Source organism: Salvelinus sp. IW2-2015, linkage group LG11 (assembly GCF_002910315.2).
Source record: "Salvelinus sp. IW2-2015 linkage group LG11, ASM291031v2, whole genome shotgun sequence".
In the NCBI taxonomy this organism is placed as follows: domain Eukaryota; kingdom Metazoa; phylum Chordata; class Actinopteri; order Salmoniformes; family Salmonidae; genus Salvelinus; species Salvelinus sp. IW2-2015.
Window position 1 is genome coordinate 18,201,451 of NC_036851.1, and position 18,051 is coordinate 18,219,501.

An 18,051-nucleotide genomic window follows, 5' to 3' on the forward strand; every position below is an offset into this window, starting at 1 on the left:
AATCGGAAAGGGGATTCATCAGAGAAAATGACTTTACCCCAGTCCTCAGCAGTCGAATCCCTGTACCTTTTGCAGAATATCAGTCTGTCCCTGATGTTTTTCCTGGAGAGAAGTGGCTTCTTTGCTGCCCTTCTTGACACCAGGCCATTCTCCAAAAGTCTTCGCCTCACTGTGCGTGCAGATGCACTCACACCTGCCTGCTGCCATTCCTGAGCAAGCTCTGTACTGATGGTGCCCCGATCCTGCAGCTGAATCAACTTTAGGAGACGGTCCTGGCGCTTGCTGGACTTTCTTGGGCGCCCTGAAGCCTTTTTCACAACAATTGAACCGCTCTCCTTGAAATTCTTGATGATCCGATAAATGGTTGATTTAGGTGCAATCTTACTGGCAGCAATATCCTTGTCTGTGAAGCCCTTTTTGTGCGAAGCAATGATGACGGAACGTGATTCCTTGCAGGTAACCATGGTTGACAGAGGAAGAACAATGATTCCATGCACCACCCTCCTTTTGAAGCTTCCAGTCTGTTATTCAATCTCAATCAGTATGACAGAGTGGTCTCCAGCCTTGTCCTCGTCAACACTCACACCTGTGTTAACTTCTACCGAGTCAGAAACCCGGATCCGGGAGCACCCCCCACCCCCCACCAGTAAAAAAGCTGAATAGCATAGCTAGCATAGCGTCACAAGTAAATAGTAYCATCTAAATATCATTCAATCACAAGTCCAAGATACCAGATGAAAGATCCACTTCTTGTGAATCCAGCAATCATTTCTGATTTTTAAAATGTTTTACAGGGAAGACACAATATGTAAATCTATTAGCTAACCACGTTAGCAAAAGACACAATTTTTCTTTGTCCACCATTTTTTCTCTCCACCAGTAGCTATCACCAATTCGGCCAAATAAAGATATTGATAGCCACTAACCAAGAAAAAACCTCATCAGATGACAGTCTGATAACATATTTATTGTATAGGATAGTTTTTGTTAGAAAAAATGTTGCATATTTCAGTAGGAAATCATAGTTTACAATTGCACCCACCATCACAACTCGACTAGAATAAATACAGGAGACAACGTGTATTACCAATTTACTCATCATAAAACATTTCATAAAAATAGACAAAGCATAGCAATGGAAAGACACAGATCTTGTGAATTCAGACAATATTTCAGATTTTCTAAGCGTTTTACAGCGAAAACACAATAAATCGTTATATTAGCAATACCACATGTGCAAACGTTACCCCAGCATGAATCCAAGGCAAGGGAGCAGATAACGTTATGATCACCAAAATATATTAATTTTTTCACTAACCTTCTCAGAATTCTTCCGATGACACTCCTGTAACATCATATTACAACATACATATAGAGTTGTTTCGAAAATGTGCATATTAGCCACAAAAAAACGTGGTTATACAATGAGAATAGTAGCAAACTGGCCTGAAAATGTCGGGCGCTATCTTTGAGAGTGACTCAGTCTAATCGATAGCTAATCATAAACTTGACAAAAAAATACAGGGTTGACAGGAATCGAAAGACAAATTAGTTCTTAATGCAATCGCTGACTTACATTTCTAAAATTATCCTTACTGTGCAATACCGGGTCCGCCAAGCGAAGCTACACATAACAAAATGGCGATATATGCGTTTTAAAATTTTTCAACAGAACAGCGATTTATCATATAAATAGTTCTTACTGTGAGCTGTTCTTCCATCAGTATCTTGGGCAATGTATCCTTTCTCCAGTCTAATCGTCTTGGTCGAAGAATGTCCTCTTGTCCCGTCGAAATGGCCAATAACGTTCGGTATGTACAGGAAACGTGCCCAGCTCATGGAAGAGCGTCACAAATAAATGCCTCAAAATCGCACTAAACGGATATAAATTGCTATAAAACGTTTAAATTAACTACCTTATGATGTTTTTAACACCTATAACAAGTAAAAACATGACCGGCGATTATTACTGGCTAAACCAAGGCTTGGAAAGGGTCGGTCCGACGCCCTTCATGCGTCCGACGCAGAATCAAAAGAAAGCTACTTCCGGTCTTTTCTGTTTTATACAGGCCCTGATTGCGCAATCGACTCCATTCAAATTGTCACCACTTTATGAACATCTAGAGGAAGGTGTAGGCAGTGTTTGTATCCTCATAGTATTCACAGGGACATTAAAACTGACCTGGGACCAGAGGCCAAGATTTCTGAAATCTCACTCCCTGTCAGGGAAAGTGCTGTAGATAGAGTTCTGTTCCACTCAGAGACATAATTCCAACGGTTATAGAAACTAGAGAGTGTTTTCTATCCAATAATAACAATAATATGCATATTGTACGAGCAAGAATTGACTACTAGGCAGTTTAATTTGGCAATGTCAAAAAAAATAAAGTGCTAACAGCACCCCCTATTGACAAAAGGTTAACGAGAGAATCACTGACAAGATGTCAGCTGGTCCTTTTTTGGCAGGGCTGAAATGCATTGGAAATGTTTTTGGGGGATTCAATTCATTTGCATGGCAAAGAAGGACTTTGCAATTAATTGCAATTCATCTGATCACTCTTCATAACATTCTGGAGTATATGAAAATTGCCATCATACAAACTGAGACAGCAGACTTTGTGAAAATGTATATTTGTGTCATTCTCAAAACTTTTGCCCACGACTGTAGGCCTGGCAAATATCTAGTACACATTCAGGTGCAAAATGGCTGTTGTGCATCACCCAGGTGCAACACATTGGTGGTGGATATGTCACGTTACCCCCTCGCAGTATAAAGCTCATTGAAGCTTGATGTGAAGTAACATGTTGGCAAAAGAGCTTTCTGAATGTGGTATTGTATTATCTTCATCCAGTTCATGAACACGGAGGATACCAGGAGCTTAGCTGTGTGTTTTAGAAATTTAAGTGCTCATGGTGGTGCTGTGTGACTGCAGTTGGTCATGTGTGCTTACCTAGTGTATCGCCTACCTAGTGTATCGACTCTGTAACCCACAGCATTGCTTTTCAGCTTTCTACTCTACCTCTGTGGTTAGTATCTGAGGGAGTCACAGTGTTCTGGATTTGTGTTTCATTGTTACTTCACTCAGTACGACAGTGGTTTTACAGTTTCTTTCGCCCACGCTCGGGGTCCTGAGATGTTCTGTGTGTAGCTGAACAATAGATTTTTGGTTTGCAATCTCAACATTAGAATCAAGCTTGTGATAACACTTTATTTTTTATTTAACTAGGCAAGTCACTTATGAACAAATTCTTATGTACAATGACAGCCTAACAAAAGGCAAAATGCCTCCTGCGGGGATGGGGGCTGGGAATAAAAATATAAATAAATGTAATAAAAATATATGATTAAACACACATCACAACAAGAGAGACAACACAATACTACATAAAGAGAGTAATAAGACAACAACATAGCATGGCAGCAACACAACACACAACATGGTAGCAGCACAAAACGTGGCACAAACATAATTGGGCACAGACAACGGCAAGAAGGTAGAGACAGCAATACATCATGCAAAGCAGCCACTTAGCCTAACGTCTCAAATCTTTCTGTTGCAACCATAAAAAAGACAGTGTGGCAAAAAATGTATCCCCTTTACATGGGTTGGGGGGCTGGGAATCTTTTTCCCGTGTTTTTGAATTACGAAACTCCACTGAGGTAAAGCCATAAAATAATTATATAAAATGCTTTTACTTGCATGCTAGCATACATAAATCATGTCTGATGTATCATTTAATATACGTAGATGTCATAAAGAGACACATGAAAGGTAAAAATATGGTGCTACTCAATAGAGCCGGGATTGAAAAATGTACTGCTGATAGCAACAGAATAGGGCTTGTTGTACTGGGCTCCAGAACCAGCGTCTTGATCTCTATTGCCCCCCAGTGGTGAGGAGACTGAATAGCAGGACATTCACCAGTTTGTCGCTGGATCGTTACCCACGCAACCCTGAGTTGTGGCCTGTCAATCAGCCCCTAGCGTTCATGGGTAACTTCAATCGCTCTGTGTGTTGCCAGAAACAGATAAAACCACAGGGTGAAGGTAAGATTATGTGAGATGTGCTTGTCTTACTGAACAGGATTTCTATTGTTGTATTGTCCACAAGTGTTGTTACTATAAACCACACTGGGGAGCCACCAAAGTGGTCCACAAGTAAGATCATGGGCATTGATTAGGCTTGCTTGAGTGGCATTTTATAAGGTTATACGAGTGTAATATGTATGTTGATGCATAGATATACCCTTCCCAATGTGGTGTCCTCAGAGTATAGCTAGATCATCTAATGATCTACAGGGAGAGATCAATGGCAGGGCTAAGGTTCAGCAGAGCCTGGAGTATTGACAGATCTCACCCACCAGAAGCCACAGTGTCCCCACTCTGTCCGTCTCTCTCACACACTCTCTTTCTCTCCCTAGCTCGCTGTATCTCTTCCTTTCTAGTGCTATCTCCTCTGTCTCTCTCTCCCTCCTTCTCTGTGATTTTTGTCTGAATGTAATGCTGTAACTGGGCAGAAGCAGTGCCGGGATTAAACTAGTCTGTGCCTGGGGCGAGAGCTACCCAGGGCCAAGGGGAACACACATTCACACCCCCAGGCTGTGGAGGTAACACGAACCTTTAGTAAGGAACACTCAGGCCCTGCTTCAGATGGAACCTAGCAGGATGTAAGGCAGACAGTGGAACTGTTTTATATAACCAATGAAGCTGTCTTTCTCACACCAGCTCTCTCACTCACTCTGCCTCTCACTTACTGTAGACTGAATGTTCTGTGGAGAACCAATATGTTCTGTGTGTGTGTGTGTGCGCGTGTCTTTGTGACAGGGCTGTCCCTGTGTTATTGGTGATGGCGCTGTGTCTCTAATAGTGTGGTATCAGTCACAGATGACAGTAATGAACAACACAGCCACCTGAGGACTGCTTCTCCTTGGAGAATGACAGCTGCTCCACATTAATATGGCTGTCTGACACGCACACACGTACAGTGTTGTAGTGTGTCCTCAAAGAGGATGTATACAATGGCGAAGATGCGATGTTCACTGCCTTAATGCATGAATAACACACTCAACAAACGACAATGGAATTCTTCGTTAGTCTGTTCACATTACATTCATAACAGAGGTCACTATGGCAAACAGTCTTGCTCTTTTTTGATACACACGCAGATCTCTAGATTTCAGCGATGTGGCCCTAAGAGATTGAAAGGCCTGTTGCCCTTAGTGCAGTCTATTGTATGAAGTATCATGGGCATTCCTAATATCTCTCTACACGCCCCTGATCCTGTTTCTCTGTGTGTAAACATCATTACCACACACACACACGGTTCTCACACACACCGCTCTCGTTCTTTCTCGATCTCTCTCTCACACACACAGACACACACACACACACCGTTCACACACGGCAGGGTTTACAGATTAGCAGAGATTATAAACAAACATGCAGGATTAATCCTGTCTACTCACACTCCACTTTCCACACAACTGCCCAGGGTAATTACTGTGTTATGTGTTAGTGTAATCACCTCGCCAGACATCACACAGTCTGTCTTGAGTTTTACTGTTTTATTCTTTGCACGCCCTTTCACATTACTGTATACATTTTTGGTACATCAATATGTGCAATACTGATTGGTGTCTGTACAGCTTAGAATAAAAGTATAGTACTGTATAAATCTGAATGTTTCCTCCTTTAGGACTATATTAAAACCATTTCCTGTTCTCTGTGCCACAGGTGGAAGCCATCCTGGTGAACATCTTCGGGGGCATCGTCAACTGTGCCATCATTGCCAACGGTATCACCAAGGCTTGCCGTGAGCTGGAGCTCAAAGTGCCTCTGGTTGTCAGGCTGGAAGGTGGGTACAGTACAGGTGGTGCTACAACCACAACTCTACACCCGACCTATGCACTGTTTGACTGTTCTACACACTACCACCCACGTGCTCTATCTGTACTCAACACCATATTTCTTTCACTACTCCAGACCTCTACTCCACTCTTGTGTCACATGCACCTTAGCACTTTCTATGAACTGTCTGTGTTATTTCACACGGGTCTCATTCTCTATCTTATTCTTGAATTCGGTGCAGTAAGCTACTCCCGTTTTAAGTAAGTTATTTTAGAACGACCTCTTTCTCATATGACAGTCCAGTGTGGTCCTCTTACTGGTGAGGAAGACAATCCATTTATCACGTGTGTCACGTTCAGCAGAGCTTGTTAGCGACGACGACCAGAATAACAATGGAGACGGCGTTGATTGGGTCACCTCTCACCTGCGTATGCTAATAAGGCGGCATTGCCGTGCGTTACGGTGTGTCGCCATGACACCTGGGCGTTACAGCGGGACCCAGCTGGTCATTAGGATAATTGGCAGGAAACAGCTGACTGGCCTTGTCCAGAGAAAGAGCAGGGGACTCTCTCCATTAGTTCACAGCACTCCATTTGTCTCTCACATCCCCATGCTTTTTAGGTCAGCACTACTGTTTCTGGGACACAACCAGGCCAGTTACAATAAGGTAAGTCTACAAATACTTTATGGGCAGTTTAGCATTCTTTGAAAATGAGGAAAGGACCAACTGTGTACGCATTGGCCGTGCTAAAATGTAGACAAATACAGGTTACCTTTTGTTTTGGTGGAAAGTCTAGTAACTAGTGGCAGTTAGTATACAAACCCAGCTTCCTTTTGTTTGGACACAGTGCTAAGAGGCAAGTTATTATGTTAAAGGTAAACTGCACTCCTAATCCGCGTGTGTTTCTTCCGGTGCTAAGTAAGAAGTGCAGCGGCCATTACTGAAGCTCAAACGAAAGTTGTCTTTTGAATGTGGTTTAATGTGGCTGTTTCTTGGGTGTGTCTTTGCCATTCAATTACAACAAGCAAACAACGGCAGTAGTGAGTAACTTAGTAACAATGAGGTAAGCTATTCTAGCTCTGCTAAGGAGAAAGGTTTTGAAGTTGAGAACTTCTCCCCTCCTGACTGACTCCATCTCAAGGTGATCTGCTAATTCAGTTCTGCTATATGTGTAGTCTAAAGCCTGCGCTGACCTTGTTAAGCCAACCCGACTGCAGCTAGTTAGCATAGCTTGGGGATAGCTACAGCTGGCTAGTATATCTAGCTAGCTTGCTGATATTTAGCATGGACTGTCTTCAGTCAGCTCAGCTATCAACACAATATTCTATCACTGGCTAGTTTGGTCTCGTCTCTGCTTTTGTTCTCTGTTAGATCTTTCCTGGGGGACAAATGCCAGAATGAATATCCCTACAGGTGTAGGTTACATGTGAACATTGTACAAATGTTATCGCCCAGCTTGAGTATAGGTACATTTATCAACAAAAAATCAGTGGGTGTGTTTGCTGTAAACAGGCTATCATATTGATTTGCTTATAGACTGTATGCCTACACTTTACCTAGCAAATGAAAATGTAGAGTACAACCACAGATAGAACAAAGAGCATACACACCTTTGGTAGAACTTCAGCTGTCCAATAATTAGCATGACATTCCATTCTATTTCTATGGTCTATGTTAAGGATTTTGCTGTCTAACACACACTGACATGCACAGCTCTCTGGGTGAGGTTCTGTCTTCAAGTCTCCAGTGGGTGATGAAGTCCCTTCTATCTATGTAATGTATTACATGTTATGGACAGGTGCAGTCAGGTGGCAGGAGGGGTGGAGTGCATCACACTCCATCCTGGATATAACAGAGTTTGCCTCAACCCATGGGTTCAGCAGGCAGAGTTAAATAAATACAGCTGGATGTGAGATGCAGGAAGATGGCACTCTTTTCATACCACTCTGTAGCTACTGACCAAGTTTCCTCCAGGAGTAATATGAGATGTGCAATTTCTGAACTTACACAATGTACAAAACATTAAGGACACCTTCCTAATATTGAGTTGCACCCCCACTTTTGCCCTGAAACAGCCTCAATTCGTCAAGGCATGGACGCACGGTGTCGAAAGCATTCCACAGGGATGCTGGCCCATGTTTACTTCAAAGCTTCCCACAGTTGTGTCAAGTTGGCTGGGTGTTCTTTGCGTGGTGGACCATTCTTGGTGCACACGGGAAACTGTTGAGTATGAAAACCCCAGCAGCATTGAAGTTTTTGACACAAACCGGTGGCTGGGCACCTACTACCATACCCCGTTCAAAGGCACTACAACCTTGTTATCACTCTGAATGGCACACATACACAATCCATGTCTCAATTGTCTCAAAGCTTAAAAATCATTCTTTAACCGGTCTCCTCCCCTTTGTCTACACTGATTTGAAGTGACATCAATAAGGGATCATAGCTTTCACCTGGATTCACCTGGTAAGTCTTTGTCATGGAAAGAGCAGGTGTCCTTAATATTTTGTGAACTCAGTATATGTAGATATTCTAAACAACGTGTTTTGATAACTTTACAGTGTAACAGTTCCATGTAGATTAAACCATCCTTCACACAATACTGTAGAAGCAGTGTTCTGCTGATATAACAATGTGCAAATATTACACTTGTCTTTCATCTCCGATGACGTGGATGTCGATTAAGGCAGCCCCACGCACCTCTCTGATTTAGACGGGTTGGGTTAAATGAGGAAGACACATTTCAGTTGAATGCATTCAGTTGTACAATTGACAAAGTATCCCCCTTTCCCTTTCTATTGTCATTCACAGCCCATTTCAGAATCTGTACCAATTAGCATGTTGTCTGTTGGTACATGTTAGTCGTCATCCCTTCGTATGGTGTCCCATATAAGACAATTCCCTGACACGTTTGAAGAATACACAGGCTCCCCCCACCATTCAATTCAATAATAACAAAAGATGATGAAAAGTAATAGATGTGTCTTGTGTAATTGTTATGCAGTGTGCAGTGCAAGGTCTCTCCCAGTTCAGACATCTGTATCAACCTGTCTTTTAGTCAGGGGACTCCATGACAAACAATCTCTCCTGTCCCCCATCTGTAGAGTTGATACGGCACTGATTACATTGTCAATGATTGTAAGGTGAATTCCAGGACAGACAAGTCACAGTATTCTGACCTATGACCAGATCAAATGCGACCAACCTGAAGTGGGACCGGTGCCTGGTCACGTACTGTCTGATATGGTAGGGGGGTTTCCACAACACTGCTGAACAACAAATCCACCAGGTTTTGGAAGTAGCCTGTGAATTAAATATCATCACTCAATAAACGTATATCTCTAGTTTGGAAGTAATTATACTAATAAACTAAGTACAGACTAGATTCAGGCCGTGACACTGACGCCGTTACTATGCAACCAGCTGTGTAACATTACGTTGCTGAATGCTTGCAGACACGTACTGGTACTCAGACTGGACAAGTACCGTCCGTCATTTATTTATTTTGCTCAACAATATACACGATAGACTTTTATGAGAACAGGCATGTTGCACTAGTAGCAGACGAAGCCCCCGAATGCTAGCTAGCTATTTCTAACCTAGCCTTTGATCATGACTCCAAGTTCCATCACAGTAAAGGCAGAATACCACCAGGGCCTGAGTTATCGAGAGCATGTGCTAACCCTAACAACATGCCTGTTCTCAGAAAATTAGCTAGCTACCTAACTTGCATAACTAACGTTAGTTAGCAGGGAGCTTAGCTTAGTTTGAGTTGAAACATGTTTGATAGCAAGCTGGCTAACGTTACATCCTATCAAACCTTATCGTCATGTGCAATGTTAGCTAGCCATATCTTCCTTTCTATGACATTACACATTAGGGAGAGGCTATGTACATTACAGTATCATAGCTAGCTAGTTAATCACCACACACCAGTCACAGCTATCATGTTGTACATTTATTGTATGTAATCCATTCCTTACCATCTTGCGCAATATTGTTGAATGTTTTTGAAGTTTGCACCAACTTTATGGAAGCCCATTTTCACTCCTATGCCGAGCAAGTGTGCGTGCGTTGCAGACTTGACAACATGTCCACAACACATGACAGTTGGGCCGGACAACACCTTGTTGTCTCTGGGCAGTTGGACATCATTGGCACAAGTGGGCATGTATGTAATTTATACCCAACCCATCAATACCCGTCATGACGCACTCACTTCCAGATCGACTTTATGACCAAAATTATTTTACACTATGTAGTCATTTTGGACAAGACTGACTTTATGACCAAAATTATACTACACTATGTAGTCAATTCTGATACTGCAATTTCTGGCTCATCAATGACACACAGGCCGTTATAACCAGATAAGTTGGTTCTAGGGGGCAGTTCCCCTTTAAAATCCATAGATGGGGTTGAATTTCCTGAATGGAGGAAGCAGCATTCCGTGTGGTCGATACTGCTTTGACCACACACACATACATGTGTTTTTGTGTTCACTCTGGCCAATATGTTTTCCTGGAAGACACAAAAATAGAACATTTAATTGGCGGTTTCACTTTTCACAAACATGCAACAAACGGCCCCTAGCTCTCAAATTGGGGACTGGCTCAGAAGGTCATGATGACCATTGGGTAGAAACAGAGCCCTGATGGGTTTTAATCCTTGGTTTAGCTGTGGTCATTACAGCAGGGGCATCAAAGAGAGGGATTGGTTAGTCAATCAGCTGAGCTAGCTGCGCTGACCACAGACCCCATAATGGCAGGCAGCTCTTCAACAGGATCAGCCAGGATTAACTCCACCACTTTTAATTGGCAAGCCTTTTCTCTGCCTGCCTCCTTTTGGCACAGGTAGGGGTTGGCTGTTTTCTGAATTCTCTATTGAGGGCTGAGTGCCACAAGGTGTGGAGTTAAGTTGATGCCAGTGGTTGTTGTATGAATGGACAGGCTTTCATTAATTGGTCATTTAGTTTATTGATGAACACTGCTGATTACCTGGTTGTCAAGCTCACCAATTCCAGTAGCCATACCTGATGTACAGTGCATTCTGAAAGTATTCCCTAATCAATCCACACACAATACCCCATAATGACAAAGAGCAAAGTTTTTTTTTTTTTTTGCATTTTTGCAAATTGGTAAAAAAAAAATTAAAAAAAGATACCTTACATAAGTATTCAGACCCTTTGCTATGAGACTCGAAATTGAGTTCAGGTGCATCCTGTTCCATTGATCATCCTTGAGATGTTTCTACAACTTGATTGGAGTCCACATGTGGTAAATTAAATTAATTGGACATGATTTGGAAAGACACACACCTGTCTATATAAGGTCCCACAGTTGACAGTGCATGTCAGAGCAAAATCCAAGCCATGAGGTCGAAGGAATTGTCTGTAGAGCTTTGTGTCGATTGTGTCGAGGCACAGATCTGGGTAAGGGTACCAAAACATTTCTGCAGCTTTGAAGGTCCCCAGGTAGCCTAGTGGTTAGAGCGTTGGACTCGTAACCAAAAGGTTTCAAGATCGAATTCCCGAGCTGACAAGGTAAAAATCTGTCGTTCTGCCCCTGAACAAGGCAGTTAACCCACTGTTCCTAGGCTGTCATTGAAAATAAGAATGTGTTCTTAACTGACTTGCCTAGTTAAATAAAGGTAAAATAAAAAACACAGTGGCCTCCATAATCCTTAAATGGAAGAAGTTTGGAACCACCAAGACTCAGAGCTGGCCGCCCGCCCAAACGGAGCAATCGGGGGAGAAGAGCCTTGGTCAGGGAGGTGACCAAGAACCCGATGGTCACTCTGACAGAGCTCCAGAGTTCCTCTGTGGAGATGGGAGAACCTTCCAGAAGGACAACCATCTCTACAGCACATCAATCAGGCCTTTATGGTAGAGTGGCCAGACGGAAGCCACGCCTCAGTAAGTTGTGATACAGCCTGGAATCGAACCAGGGTCTGTAGTGATGCCTCTAGCATTGACAAGCAGTGCCTTAGACCGCTGCGCCACTCGGAACCCCGACAACGACCCTAAGCACACAGCCTAGACAACACAGGAGTGAAGTCGGGTTGAGTCTCTGAATGTCCTTGAGTGGCACAGCCAGAGCCTGGACTTGAACCCAATCGAACATCTCTGGAGAGACCTGACAATAGCTGTGCAGCGACACTCCCCATTAAACCTGACAGAGCTTGAGAGTATCTGCAGAGAAGAATGGGAGAAACTCCACAAATACAGGTGTGCCAAGCTTGTAGCGTCATACCCAAGAAGACTCGAGGCTGTAATCGCTGCCAAAGGTGCTTCAATAAAGTACTGAGTAAAGGGTCTGTAATTGTGATATTTCAGTTTAAAATGTTTGCTAAAATGTATAACTTGTTGTTGCTTTGTCAATATGGGCTATTTTGTGTAGATGGTGAGGGGGAAAAAACATTTAATCCATTTTAGAATAAAGCTTTAACGAATATACACACAAACACACACACTAAATGTAAGGTGCTCGATGAGGAACTACTGCGTACTCCTTGAGACTCTGACCTCAGTGTTTGTGTGCGTTTGTGTTATGTGTCTGTGTGTATGCATGAGTCTGTGTTAATAAAATTCCCCTTATACTCACCACAGGGTCTAGTGAAAAAGTGATTATTCCCTTCAGGCCATTCCATTGCTATTTATTTACACAGCCATTATGTTGCTGCTTGTCTGTCTGTCTGTCTCTGGGCATGGAGGCCAGTCTCTCCTTAAAGGGATACTGGGGGGATATAGCCATTTTCCAATGTAATTAAAAAAGGACTAGTGGTACTGCAGAGGTCGAAATGGCTCCGTCAGTCCTGACAATGTCATTATAGCTTAAATAGAACCATCTACTGCTATCTAGCAACAGACCAACACACAAACACACACACACTCACAGACACACCAGCATGCCTGTCACATGCTCATTACCACAAATATAAACTCTCACTCGCTTCTCCCTTTATCGCTCTAGCACACGCTCTCTCAGACACTCAAACATGCACACTTAGGGAAGGAACTATAGGCTCTGAGTAACTAAAATTGTAGTTTCAGAAAGAGAGCAGGAGGCCCTCCTCCTCCAGGTCCCAGACTGTGGCAGTGTATTCCCCTCAGCCGGACAGTCCTCCAGGGTACAATAGGCCCCTGCTACAGCCTGATTTAGGAGAATTATCATAATCAGATGAAAACTCAGGCAGGGCTGGCTGGGGCTGGGTCTCATGGTGCTCCTGGTGCCAGTGTAGCTCCTGCTCTGTCCCAGTGCCATGTTTAGATCCCCATACTACAGCCACAGGAGGGAGGCTGACAGCCCAGATATCCCAGCTGAAGGTACTGGACAGGGCTAGTCCTCATCGCACAAACTGCATTGACACACTATTTGTACTGTGTATGGGAGGATGCATTGACCATGTATGTTCTTTCAGTACACTGTGTTGCATAGAGCTAACAGTTATTTATTCCACACAGTAGAACTCATTCCATTCTGTAGGCTATTTCTATCTGTAACATTGTGAATGTTCCTTCCTGCTGAAAGATGACTGAAATTGTATATGTCTCTTCTTAAAGGGACAGGTCTCTCCTGGTGTTTCCTCTAGGCCAGGCTGTGAGTAGGTCTTCGGCAGCACCTACTGGCTGTAGGTGAAACCACACTACCTGTACAGTATCAGTAGCCTGGGCTGCTGCTGTAGACAGACAGACACTGCTCCCTGCTGCTCACTCCGGAACTGCACTCTTTCCACACACCCTCTGCAGTGTCACTGAAACACACAAACACGCACTGTTTGTTTTTTGACCAGCTGTGTGTTTGTTGAACCCTATGTATGGTGAGATTCTTAGAAAGTGTCTGTTGGTGTTAGATGTAGGAATTAGTTCTAGGAATCCAGACAGAGCCAGCAAGTATATTCCCTCATACCGTATTTATGTCTATTTCTTTCCGTATAGAAACCAATTGTATAGCAGCACAGTGTGAAGACCCATATAAAGATTCAAAGGAATGTTTGTTGTCTCAGATTGTATTTGTTAACCAGCTGATAACATTGAATTTGACATTTTAGTCATTTAGCAGACGCTCTTATCCAGAGATACTTACAAGAGCAATTCGGGTTAAGTGCCTTGCTCAAAAGGCACATTGACAGATGTCACCTAGTCGGCTCAGGGATTCAAACCAGCAACCTTTCGGTTACTAGTCCAACGCTCTTAACGGCTAGGCTACCTGCCCCGTCCATGGCCTCCACAGAAATATGATCCCTGTGATTCGTCAATCTAAATGAAGTTGATAGGACAGTGTATTGAGCCCTTTGAGATGAAGATCTAACAGAGGACGGAGGATAATAAGCTACGATTTTTGGTTCGAAAAGGACTTTAGATACCATATTTGCTGTGTGTCTACCCATAGCCTTCCCCTCCTCTACTTAGATCACACAATTGATTGCTTTGTGCAGAACTCAAGAAATATGTTTAGAATGACGTGTTATCTCACTGGACAAAAGTGCTGAAATATTAGGAGTTAAGTGGCGGCGGTAATATAATTCCTGCTTCTATTGATTAGACAGCCAAGCTCCTGAGATTGCACACATCATGCGATCTTAATTAAACACCAGCCAGGAGAGCCGAGCCGACGTGTGGAAACACACACGCACACTGTAGTAATGTGGAACACCTGCGTTATGTAAATTCCCTCCTCCCTGCTGTACCGTTCTCACCTGTGAAATCAGTGAATCAGTGAACACCACATAAACAGCTGGCCTCTTTCTATTATTTGGCTTTTTCTAGGCTTTTTTTTCTCTTCGTTTTTTTCAGCTCTCTTTCGCTTCTCTTTTCTCTACCATTGCTTTGTTGGTTAACCAGTGTAGGCCCCAGGGTTATAGTGACTCAGGGTGTGTCTGCATGGTTAGAGCTTCACTGGGACATGATCAGATCAGCAGAGACCCCACCAGCTGCCTGCCTCCTCCTCAAACCCCCCCCCACTGCAGCCAATGGAAGACAGTACACGCCCTCTGCCCTTTTCAAGACCAGTGTCTTTCACACTCTTTCACAGACAAAGTGTTGTATTTTACCAATAAATTATGCCATGCATCCTTCTTTGGTGCATCCTTCTTTGGTGCATCCTTCTTTGGTGCATACGTCATTGGGTTCAGTTAATTTCTCCTGTGTTCTGTGTCTTTTTAGTCAGTTTGATGAGATGCATCTTTCTACGTCATAGGCTATTCACTGTGTGTGTGTTTTCTAGGGACCAATGTGCAGGAGGCCAAGAGGATCCTGTCAGAGAGTGGACTGCCCATCATAGCCGCCAATGACCTGGATGACGCTGCCAAGAAAGCTGTGGCCGCCATTGCCAAGAAGTAGTGGCCCTCAAGCCTTCCATAATGCTGACCAGCCCTTTCGTTCTGAGCGCCCTGTTCCCCCTCCTCAGTCCACCCAAACCACAGGGCATGTACACCAACCCGTCAGCCCTATCGAACCTTTCACCTTCCTGTCTTATCATGAATAACTGCAATATTTATGTTGGTGCTCCATTAGGAAATGACTTGGCATCCTGACTCTTTAATTGTGCATTCCATTTTGATAGGCTGAGAAACGTAACTGTGTTTCTCTAGCTATATGATTACCTTTTCATAGAATCAAGCATACAATGGTATTATTGTTTTATCAAACCATATAACACAAAATGATAGACATTGACTTAATAAACTAAATGGCAGGTTCCAGACTGCATTTTCCTATGCCATTACCATCACTGTGAAATCATTAGAAAACTATAACTTTATTCAGGAAATGCTCTGTGGTGTGTAGCTAACGTGGTACACCTGGAGTATTAGAGATCAGCATTTGATATATGTTGTTTTGTTTGTGTTATCTTTGAGTTGTAGTAGGTGACCTCACGGGTTTGCCTTGGTTGAAGTCCAGTTTATTGATGCCTTAATCAGAGCTCCTTGGTATGTGAAATCGCAACACATGGGTCACTCTAAATCTCATACTACATGATGAGTGTTATGTTTGAAACAACTTCAAACATAACGTTGAAAGCATTCCACATGGATGCTGGCCCATGTTGACTCCAATGCTCCCCACAGTTGTGCCAAGTTGGCTGGAAGTCCATTCGGTGGTGAACCATTCTTGATACACATGGGAAACACTTTTTTTGGTTAGTACATGATTCCATGTGTTATTTCATAGTTTTGATGTCTTCACTATTATTCTACAATGTAGAAAATAGTAAAAAATAAAGAAAAACCCTTGAATGAGTAGGTGTGTCAACTTTTGACTGGTACTGTACCTTTTGATCATTCATCTGTGCCTACTTCACGAGGCCAACCAGCCAACACTGTCACATGGCCAATGTGTTAGAGATATTGTTTCAGCAAAACATCATTGTAATTTCCTTTTTATAATCATGAATGTTTGTCGACCCGTTGAGATTAGGTCAAATGTACAGTATGAATCATTTGAGAGCTTAATGAAGGTGAATATTTCATAAATTGTGGATTTGTTATATGCTGTGTGTATGTGTTAATTTGGTTTTCTACATAGTTGTCCTGTACACCTATTTGTGTGTCTTACCGCCTTGGTGGAGACTGAACCTGACGACTGGATACATTTCAAATCCAAAGCTTTTAATAAAGCTGTTAGTACATGTATTTAGTCCAAAGCTCTTCTAATAAATCTCAATGAATGTGTCCTAGGATGAGAGGAGTGACTGTCCTTCATGGGCCGGAGTGGAGTGAGCTGTAAAGAAAGTGAGGGAGAGAGACTAATTCTATCCCTGTCAGTCAGACTGACTGATGGATTATCTGTCACAATATCAAAGAGGACAACCACACCCACCAGATCAATTGCCACCTCCATGTGATTCACACCAAGACACATACTGTAGATCCAAAATACAGTTTCTCTCATACAGAGAGAAGATTTGAATCTAATGGCCTTCCCACAAGCTTTATGCATACATATTCTCACACTCTCGCTCACTTTTTCTCACACGCCCATTAGGCAGCGGCCTAGAGAGGGAGATTAACGAGGGCGGCATTTTCCGAGCTAAACTGACCAAGACGCACCTCCAACAACACATAACACCTCACCGTTATTCTGCCCAAAAACAATGATAATTTCTCTCGCCCAGTGGGATAAGGGCTATTTTCGGTGAGCGCTAATGCCGCCCCATGATGAACAGTGCCCACTTTAACAAAGGCAGGGGCGCAAAATATGTAGTTTTTCCACACCCAGCACGCCTCATCAGGGTGCTGTTGGAGAGATGCTGCGGTGCTCCACCAAATTAATCCAACATAATTCACGTAGCCTACAATAGAAAGAATAGTAGCCTCTGTGGCTTTTCTGTAGCCCATAGACTGGAGACCAGATGTATTACAATGTCATGAGACAGACACTTTTTAAATCATTAACGTCAGTTCATGAAGAGCGAGATTGCAGGAGAAAGTCAACTAAAAAGGCAAGGGGGCAGACAGCTTTGGCGTGGCCTCGGTATAATCAGACTTCACAAACAACAACAGGGCTTTGTTGGAGCCTATTTCTTCCTATTAAAAAAAAGAAGACGCAGGCCTATCTGTTTGACTGAAGCAATTATGCTATCCATAGATTTGTCTGTATAGCCACATCCTCCAATACTGTCACCATGCATTCCTTATTTACCTCCGTTTCTGTGAAGGGCTTGGTGTGTTTGGTTAAAACCAAGGCTCGAATTGAGTGAGGGTATGCCATACCCTTGGTTAAAGAAAAGTGCAAAAAGGATACCGATTGTTAGCTTTTGAAATAAATAGAAAGTATCCAGATTATTTAAAGCTTCTATAACAATGCTTAACTCTGTGATGCCTTATGCTAGAAACAAGCTTTAAAATGGCCACAAAAGACGTGACTTCGATGCATAGGCCTATGGGGATATATTGGTTAGTCTCTGACATTCTGAAGCTGAGCTGCGGCCTTTAGTATTCGAGGAGACAAAAAATGGACTTTGCTATTCTGTCGCTATTAATTGAGCTTTTCACTTTCCGAAAAGATAAATATTTAAACCCAGGCAGCTTTTAGAAAGGAAGAAAGGAACCCCCCGTTCCTTTCTTCCTTTCTAAAAGCTGCCTGGGTTTAAACATAGTCAGTTGTACAACTGGATGCATTCAACTGAAATGTGTCTTCCGCATTTAACCCAACCCCACTGAATCAGGGAGGTTCGGGGGGGCTGTCATAATCGACATCCAC

The 18,051-nt window shown here is 43.0% G+C and overlaps 1 protein-coding gene and 1 long non-coding RNA gene across 2 annotated transcripts in view; both read left to right on the top strand.

The window, feature by feature from the left end:
- Nucleotides 1-16,322, top strand: part of LOC139028366 (uncharacterized) — a 474,307-nt gene extending 457,985 nt beyond the window's left edge. The window contains exon 2 of the long non-coding RNA XR_011480560.1: nucleotides 16,093-16,322. This is a non-coding gene — a long non-coding RNA (uncharacterized lncRNA). The remainder of the gene's footprint in view (nucleotides 1-16,092) is intronic.
- The window catches only part of suclg2 (succinate-CoA ligase GDP-forming subunit beta), a 131,263-nt gene extending 114,941 nt beyond the window's left edge, over nucleotides 1-16,322 (top strand). The window contains exons 10-11 of the mRNA XM_023996335.2: nucleotides 5,735-5,855; nucleotides 15,074-16,322. Coding sequence (XP_023852103.2) covers nucleotides 5,735-5,855; nucleotides 15,074-15,189 — 237 coding nt within the window. The 3' untranslated portion in view covers nucleotides 15,190-16,322. The remainder of the gene's footprint in view (nucleotides 1-5,734; nucleotides 5,856-15,073) is intronic.
- Nucleotides 16,323-18,051: the final 1,729 nt, after the last annotated feature.